This window comes from Citrus clementina, unplaced genomic scaffold, assembly GCF_000493195.1.
Source record: "Citrus clementina cultivar Clemenules unplaced genomic scaffold, Citrus_clementina_v1.0 scaffold_7, whole genome shotgun sequence".
NCBI classification, from domain to species: Eukaryota; Viridiplantae; Streptophyta; class Magnoliopsida; order Sapindales; family Rutaceae; genus Citrus; species Citrus x clementina.
This window is the reverse complement of record NW_006262075.1, coordinates 6,578,482-6,587,974: the sequence shown is the minus strand read 5'-3', so window position 1 is coordinate 6,587,974 and position 9,493 is coordinate 6,578,482. Positions and strand designations below refer to the sequence as shown.

The following is a 9,493-nucleotide window of genomic DNA, read 5'->3' as shown; positions in this document are numbered from 1 at the left end:
TCCACATATATATTAATTAAGATAATTGATTCTTAAAATTAATACATGTGATGCATAAAAAGTTGTCCCCTATATGGACAAAAATGGGATCAATTCAGACAGATGTTTCAAGAATTCAAGATATAAATTAATTAACTAAAATAAAAATATAAAAGAGAATTAAGTCGAATAATAAGAGAAGTCACTTAAAAAAAAAAAAAGAACGATTAAGTGCTTCTAGTAGAAGTCCTTCGCTCTTGAGTTGTTTATTTAATTTCTAATTGTGTTTATTGCTAGAGAACTAGCTAGGGTTCCCTTATTTCCTTTCCAAGGTTTCTTATTTTATATATATATTTTTTTGGTTGTGTGTGTGCGTGTGCAGTACAAATTAATTAATTATTACAGTGAAATAAAAATATTAAAAAGACTGAAAAAAAAATTCTTGGTTGAATTTTAATATAGCTACAAAAGTGTATTGAAATATCATGATCTTCAGAAATCTTCCATTTGGGAAGATTGAAAGAAAGTAAATGAAAAAAGAAAGAAAAATAAAAACCTAATCATCACCTCAGCTGCTAACCTTGCCATGGTTTTTGAGAATGATTGAGTTGTTGCTCATGAGAAGATCTTGTGTCAATGCAGTTACCAAGCCCAGCAATGTTGAGAATATCAGTTTGAGAGAGAGCTCTAAGCCCTAAGAAATCTCTTGTCATTTCTTCTCCATGATCATTAATTCCACTTGTTCTGGAGAGTGACGATGATTCATTGAAACTATGATTCAGATGAGGCTCTTTCTTTGAATTAAAAACCCCACCAAATGTCAAAGCATCATCAAATGGAGAAGCAGCAGCATACCCAGATGAAAAAGAAGTATTCATGAGCATTTCTTGGATAAAAGGACCTGATGAGCCTCCCCCAGAAGTTTTAGTCCCAAAAGGAGTCAAGCCATGGACAACTCCTTCACGTGAAGACAAATTCAAACCAAACCCAGTTGTTGTTTTTGTTTTATTGTTGCCTGCAGGATGTTCAGGTGTTGCAGACACGTGAGCTTGTTGTGGGGGTGGTGGTTGTTGGTGGGGTCTGGTCAAGGCGGCATGATGAGCTGGTGAAGATGACGACGACGAATTACCAGTAGCAGTACTAGCCTTGCTGCTGCTCATTGTTGCTCCCATTTGTGCTGCTTTTTGCAGCAATGCAGTAGCTGACATATGTGGGAAAGCGGAAGCCATTGCTTGATGGTAGTTGGTATGAGGAACACTGAGCGTGGGTCCGAGGCTAGGGTTAGGGTTTGCTGGGTGATCGTTCCGAGTCAAATCTTGATGGGTGGTTTGTGTGAACTGATGATCTTGATGAAGCCTTGTGTTGAAGATTGAAGATGATGGTGATGAGAGATGATCAACGGTGTGCGAAGAGGATGGTGGTTGCCCCAGGCCAGGAACAGCTGATCCTAGTATTGATGGTTGTTGGCTACCAAGCCATGGTGGCATTTCTTGTCTTAAGCTATAACTTTGTTGTTCTTTTTTAAGTGAAAATGCACTGAAGTCTTGGGGATTGAATTGAGGGATCTGTAAGTTTACATGTGAAGAGGCCCCAGCAACAATACCAGGTTGATGATGAGATGATGAGCTGAGAATTGGGTTTGTTCCTGTAATAGCCCTTGTACTTTCTTCAGCCAAAGCATCACAGAAAGCTCTGTGCGTGATGAAACTATCTCTCCTGGACCCAAAAAAAAAAAAAAAAAAAATCAAAACCCAGCAAAAGAAAACAATCTCAAACACAAGCAAACAAAAGCAAAGCCGTCATAAAGTGCTCAACATGACAATGCCAGAAATATTTGACTTTCTTTCACTCTTCATCATCTTTTTCCCCACTCTCTCTCTTTTTGCATCCATTATTATTATTATTTTTTCGCTGAATTAGCTAAGGACAAATTGTCCACATAAGCTACTCTTGAATTTCATTTATCCATTCTAAGCATTCTCTCTCTCTCTCTCTCTCTAGAGTCTAGAGTCTAGGGTATCAAATTAAATAGGAGTAGTACTTGTAGCTGAAACATAGATGAATTATGTGTTGTAAAAAACTCATTAGTGTGAATAATCAAAGATTATACATGGGATTTTTGGACAGACTAAAGAGACATTCTCTCTTTCGCGCAAGTCTCAATCAATGAAGATTTCCGACTCCCTTCCATAAACAGGACTGAAATGTTCAAATGGAATCTATGTAATAAACATTATTTTTGGGATTGATTATTAGTTACCTTGAGAAAAGGGTTCCACAGTCGCATCTGTACTCTCTGGTGCCACAGGTCTTGGAATGAGCTTTCCAATCTGATTGAACCGCATACCTCTTTGAGCACTTGTCACATTTCCACTTCTTTTCACCATGCTTTCTGCAGAAGTGCTTCTTGATTCCAGTTAAGTCTCCAAGTGCCCTTGACGGGTCATGGTGCACACAGTTTGGCTCTGGACACACATATACCTTCTTCCTTATCTCTTTGCTAGTTCTTTGCTTTAGCTTCCATGGCAAATTGTGCCCTCTTCTGTGAAGCTGAAGATTCTGGTCTCTTTGAAACCCTTTGTTGCAGATCTCACACACAAATCTGTTTGTCGCCATCAGCGTCTTTGGCGACAAAGCTATCACTTCTGCATCTGGGTCTGATCCAAAACCACCCAAAATAATAAATTTTTAAAAATTAAAAAAAGGGACTTCTTTTGTATATAAAAAGAATAAGAAACAACCCAAGATGTAAAAATTGAAATAATAATAATTAACCTGGGTTGCCCGGAAGGTTTCTCTTCTTTTTTGCAGGTGGTTGAGCTTGAGTTGGTGGGGTGGCAAAATATTGTTGATGGTTTGTTGTTTCAGCGCCCCTAATGTTGCCTGAAGAAACACTTGCTTCGGTACCAGATTGAGAGGTCAAATTTGACATATTTTCTTCTAAAACTTGCTGCTGCTGTTGTTGCTGTTGATGAAATATCAAGCCTTTCATCATCTTTTCTCTTGGGGACTTCACAAGGTTGAACCTTGAGTCACATAGATCTTCTTGGACGCAAAGGATCTAAAAGACAAAACATTTCAAACTTATATAGAAAAAGCTGAAAATAATAAATGAAAAAACTAGAAGTAGTAACACAAACAACAAAAGAAAACTAGCTGCAACTGATATATAAACGTATATTTATCTCTCAATAATTCTCTTGATGGTTCCTTGTTTGTTTGGCTTCAACCCAAGAGACAATATTATATTTGTTTATATAGCTAGCAGCTAAAGCAGATCCTCCTCAAAGAACTTTTGTTCTTCATGCTTTCATAACATAAGCTTTGCTATTTCTAATATTTACCAGGAAAATCCAACCATAAGCATACAAACATGACCAAAAAACAAGAAAAATAATAACCAAGAAAATAAAAACTCACAGAGACAGAGAGAGGGGGAGAGAGAGAGAGAGAAAGAGAAGTGGATGAGAAGAGATGTATGTTGTGTGCTCTCTGTGTGTGTATGATATTGAAAGCAAAGAGAAATAAAAACACCAAATAAAAAAAAGAAACCCTACTGCTTAACTCATGACGTTGCACTTTCTGTCTTTTCTTTTGTTCTCTTCCACAACCCCCAGAAAAATCTCTTCTTTCTTTAATCTTTATATTATTATTATTCTCTATTTGCTTTCTTTTTTTTTATTTGTCTGCTAAAATAATTTGAACTTTTGTTTAATCCCCATGATCAAAAAGTAACCAGCCAAAAAGAATAAGAAAAAAAAAAAGCCTATATATGTGTATTCTATATGCATATATTAGATGAATGGGTCTGTAACTTTGTATATAGAGTTAACTTTCACAGCTTTCTACATTTACAGTGACATGATTGATTCATTGATTAATTTTGCCAACAGGCATGACTAAAAGCTAGCTAGTGACTTCATTTTATTTTATTTATTTTTTGTTAATTTCACTTTGTTTTTTAATATTTGTTTTGCAAGGAGATAGCTGAAATTTCTGACAATTTTGCATGTTTTATCAAATAAAAGAAATGGGAACCCAATTTAGGTCATATGATAGCTGATAGCTGATGGCTATGTATTCTAAGTACTCTTCCATAATCTATCGCTACTACCAGGCAGCTGCTCACTGCTGCCTAATTTGACCTTTTGATTTTTTTCCCCTCATCATTATTAATTTATGATCATAATTATGATGATCATGAATAGTATTCCATTATAATCAGTAAAGCCCAGTTAAATTATTATATTATTTGGGCTGTGGTAATTGTTTGTTATCATTGTCAAGGTTGTTATAATTGATGTAATTATCAGTCGTGACTAGGATGGTAGATAAAGATACACTTTGGTTGACTTATGTGTCACCAAATTTTAGATCAAAGTATGGGCCTCTTAACAGAATTATATTTTCAAATAGTAATGTTAATTAAGTTTCATTGACTTTTTTGAAGCTTTAAAAATTTTTTTTGATTGACTCAAGCACTGTAAATTATGATTTCGTAATAACCCCAAACGAAGGGTTAATCGTAAATTCATACTTCTCGGATCAACTTCGTAGATTTGATTTTCTCTCAAAAAGAAGAAAAAAAAAATGAAAGAGATTTATGTCAAATGAAGTATACATATAAATATTTATATATAAGAGCCTTGAGGGCATCATCAACAATGACTTAAAATTTAAATTAATGAAGGTTTCACCATCACATATACAATATTTTTTTGTGCCGTATGAAATTAAATAATGTGGGTACTTTATGTAGGCTACATTGTCTTTCTGTTTGTTCATGTTTTCGATGAGTTTGTGTTCCATCACCAAAAAGAAATTTAAAAATGGAAATGAAAAAAAAAAAAAAACTGTTTTTTTTTTGTCATTTTCTTGTTTATTCTTCAATAATGATTTTAGTTTTGAAATGGGATCTTGCTCGACCCATGTCTCAATATGCTCCCCCAGCTCATCCCGGCCGTTAAAATAATCTAAAAGATATGTTTGGAAATTATATTAAATAAAACCAACATGAGAGAATTATCCATAATGTAAGTTAATTAATTAGGCCCCTAGATTGGTGATCTGGTTTGATTCCATTTGTCAATATTCAAGCCATAGATATGTCTACAAATTAACTTGTTTACATACATTAGTTTGAAGAATGACCTGTGTTTAAAATAAACTGTAATATAATTAATTAGCCTCAAGCTAGTTTCATATTATTTTTGTGTGATTATCTATCAGTTTGTTTTTTTTTTAATAAAAAATATATGGTACCAGAGTCTAATCTCGTGTTTCAACTATATATGCTATTGTTTTTCGATACATTTGTCTTTTCAGACTTCTAATTTACGTGATATTAAAATTTAATTTCGTATGTAATTATATATAGCTAGTTACCCATGTGTAATCATAAATTTTTAAAGGAATTTTCTGCTTTTCTCTAATTGAAATAGTTAATAGTACCCAAAAAATAACCTCGAATATTTTAACTCTGATCATACCATAGATGATTGAATTCTATGACTCAGCTATCATTGATAAATGTGATTATTTTAAAATCACATAAAAGGTCGGTCAATGAAGAATTATTAAACTAAATAATGGTAGGTAGTCCCCAAAATTTAAAAAAAAAAAATTGATTATGTTACCTTAAGTGGATTTTTAAGTTTCAATCGATATTTGGTTAGAGTAAGTGTCTAGCAAGAGTTGTTGGAGGCTATTAATTTAACAACTTATGATAAGTTAATTTTCTTGTATATATTAATTAGATGCATTGCCTTCGATTTTGTTGTCTTCTTCCTTCTTCTCTTTTAATATTCTCCCAATCACTTCCTCCCCCCCCCCCCATTGCATTTTAAATGATTGCCATTTAGTATTGAAGTATTATAACTTTTAAACTAAAATCTTTGAAAAAAAATAATTGTAATTATAAAATAAAAGATGATTGCGTACAATCGATATAATTTTTAAATAATAATTTCAACAAAAATAATAAAAATATTATATGTTCTTCATCATGTAAGTGTAGAATCCACTCAACTTAACTTTCACGTTATAACAGTTAGTATTTTTCTAAATACTTTAATATTGCATCCTTTAAATTACGACTGTCCAACTTTCATACCAAACATGATCTAAAAAGTTTTAACAAAAGTGATTTTATACTCTACAATAGCACTATTGAAGTGGATTTTTAACCTCTCCCGCTTAGCAGGCCATTCTTGACTTAATTATCATCAATTAGTGTTTAAGTCTTAAAAGAGTTAATAATATAACATAAAGTGACGTGTTACAAGAATTAATTACCATTCATATTTTATATATGTATTAATCAATGCGGAAAGCAAATTTTGTTAGTTATATCAGTCATGAAAGGTCAGACAAAATTAGGATGTAAACTTAAACATATTCAGAATCTGGGTATACTCAACAGTTTCTCTGCATGGATTGTACGGATCAAGAAAAAAAAAAAGTCACAAGACTTCATGATTTCTGGGCTCATTAAAAGACAAGTTATAATGTTATATTACAACTGGTTATTTGTATGATTTTGCTTCTGTTGGCTGTGTGAACCTCTCTGCCCAGCTTGATTTGATTTGGCAACAAAGCAAAACCAGACAATATTTTATTTTTTATGTTGAATCCAAAAATGATATCATCAAACAATACAAATTTGTATGCCATTTCCCTGTTTCAGTCATTTTACTTCCAGCTCATACTCTCGCATTTATTGGCCTCCATCACCTCAGTGAATAGACCTGAAAATTTCCGTTTGACGAGTTTCGGAAACGTTATTTTTCTCCTTTGAGGATTATGAAAATAACGTAAAATTTGGATCAATTTGTAAAACAGTAAAACTAGTCGACACACCATTTCCCTTAATTTAGTAGTAAAAAAATGAACATTTAAAACAGAAACATCCACAGAGTAGTAGACAAGTGGTCGATGAAGAACTGGTAGATAATCGACATATCGAGTGCTCAATTTTTGTGTGATATCGACAATAGGTCAATGCCATTACGTAGTACTATTTCACTTCAATTGATTTCCATTTAGAATTGTTGAATAAAAGGAAATTTTTACCAAATTAAGAGTTTATTTGTTAAATGTTTGACGTCTGAAATATTATTCATTCTATATATATATATATATTTTAAATTTATTTATTTATTCTTTGTAATTTATATCCCATTTTAAAATATTTACATCTTAATAGAAAAAAATGAACTTTTATAACTTTTATATAAATGGCAAGTAAATATTATATGTCAAAAATATCTATATTAAATATACTTATTTTTTAAATTATAAAACTTAATATTTTTATTCTTTTTGACTTACAAGGACATAAATGTCAAATAATTATATTTAAGATTTTTTTATTTATAAAAATAAACGTAATGTCTCTTATATTCATATATTAAAAAAATATACATATATCATGTAAATATTTATATTCAAACCACCTCAACCAAAAGAAAAAGAAAAAGAAAAAAATAGCTACCTAACTAAACATCTAGAACATTAAACTAAACTTTTAATTTTACTTATGACAGGAATAATAACTATTGCCCCCAAATAAAACTATATTTTTTTTATTCAAGTTCTTGTTTTTCAATTTATTTCTAACTAAAATCACACGTGGGACTTGAGATTTAATATCATTCATTCACTTGGGTCTAGTTGTGCCCCAAATTGCAAGGGAAAATACAGTGGAACCAAAACTGATTTTCAAGAAGAATAATTTGTTTCATTATCAGTCACATCACTGTCAGATTCATTGTCGTGTGTGTTTTGTGTGCACTCAGAGTTCACGAGGGGCACACAAAAAGCAGTAGGTCCCACCCAAAATGATTGAGATATCTTTGGGCCCACTTTCTAATTGTCAAACATATCAATGATAACTCACACTGCACATGACCTCCATCATCCTCGATGGACCGCATTCGATCAAATTACATTTCAACAATTTCCCCTTGTGGGATGCCACGTGTAAGATCTTAGCCCGAGAGTTCATGGAATAGAATGAGTCCGTAGGAACAGGGAATTATTTACTTCCTTCCTCATGCAATAGGATGATTATAGCCTTTCACCGTCTCGTTTCAACACACCCGTGAAAAGGACTAATCGAGGACTCGTACTTGACTCGACAAGTGCACGTGGCGACCGTTTATTGGATTTGCTTTCAGAGATCCATGCAGAGTGCGTGACTAACTTGACCCTCTTTTCCCTCTCTCTGAGAGTTCGTTTTCAGAGGAGGCGGCAAAATTCGAATTGACACCTGGCACCCATGCCTACCTTTAAGTAAAATCTTACCGTGTGGCCCCCATCAGACAATGACTCTCCCTGGCGCCCAAGTCACAGGCTCACAGCCTCAAAAATGCAACTAGCAAAATTAGTTTTTTTTTTTTTTTTGAGAATTATTAAAAGTAGTAGTTAAATAAAATATTATTACCATGTTTGATTCAAGATCTGATTAGCTATATTAAATTTAAAAAGAACATGGTCAATTTTCTCCACTTTAATCAATATATACTATTTATCTCATGTTGTTTTTATAATAGCTAATAATTCTTCAGACAGCATAAATTTATAATATTATCTATATTTTTAAATATATTTTTATTCATATTTATTATAAATTAAATAAGTCACATGAATAGAAATTAAAATAAAAAATTAAGTATTGAAAATAAGAAATATATGTTTTGATGTGAAAAAAATCAATAATAAAATATTTTTCTTGTGCTTTTTTATTTTATAAATATTTTCATATAATAAATATATAAGAAAACTATTATAAAATGATAAAAAATTATTATAAGAAACTTGAATGATAAATAAAAATTATCATAAAATAAATAATAAAATATTTTTCTTATACTTTTTACATTTAATTTTAAAATATTATAAAATATTTATTAAGACAAAATGTTTACAAAATAAAAAAAAAGTACAAGAAAAAATTTTAATAATCATTTTTTTGTTTCCATCAAAACATATAAAATTTTATTATTAATTTTTTTTCACATCAAAACATATATTTCTTGTTCTTAATAAATATTTTTTTCAATTTCTATTCATATGATTTATTTAATTTATAATAAATATAAATAAAATTATATTTGAAAATATGGGTAATATTGTAAACTAATGTTGTGAGAGGAGTTATTGGCTATTATAAAAACAACAAGGGGATAAATAGTATATATTAATTACAATAAGAGAGAAATTAACAATCCCCCAATTTAGAAAGACCTTTTAAAAAAAAGATGTAAAATAATAAAATATAAAGTAGTTTCGTGATTGTGTTCAGAAAATTATTTATGTAAATCTATTTTTACTATGCTGTATAAAAAGTTTGACTTAAAGTTTAATAATGTAAGTTTGGTTTTGTTAAGTTATATTTATTGTAAGTTACAGCCCAATAAAAACAATACAAAAAAATCATATATTGGTCCACCTGACCCCCCCGCCATATTACTCATTTTTACATGGTTTAACCAGACTGGTAGTTACAACCAAT

The 9,493-nt window shown here is 31.2% G+C and overlaps 1 protein-coding gene across 4 annotated transcripts; it reads right to left on the bottom strand.

Moving 5' to 3' along the window:
- Positions 1–425: 425 nt before the first annotated feature.
- On the bottom strand, positions 426–3,570 carry LOC18036342 (protein indeterminate-domain 7). Of its 4 annotated transcripts, none has more exons than XM_024180948.1 (4): positions 3,537–3,570; positions 2,755–3,040; positions 2,240–2,636; positions 426–1,695 (listed from the first exon to the last, which is right to left on the bottom strand). In XM_024180948.1, exons 2-4 carry the CDS (start codon positions 2,972–2,974, stop codon positions 555–557), a joined length of 1,758 nt encoding a protein of 585 aa, XP_024036716.1. In that variant the 5' UTR covers positions 2,975–3,040; positions 3,537–3,570; the 3' UTR covers positions 426–554. The 4 variants fall into 4 exon arrangements, with proteins under 4 accessions (XP_024036716.1, XP_024036715.1, XP_024036713.1 ...); XM_024180947.1 differs by lacking the exon at positions 3,537–3,570 and adding an exon at positions 3,400–3,521 and having other exon boundaries at positions 2,755–3,312; XM_024180945.1 differs by lacking the exon at positions 3,537–3,570 and adding an exon at positions 3,400–3,421.
- Positions 3,571–9,493: the final 5,923 nt, after the last annotated feature.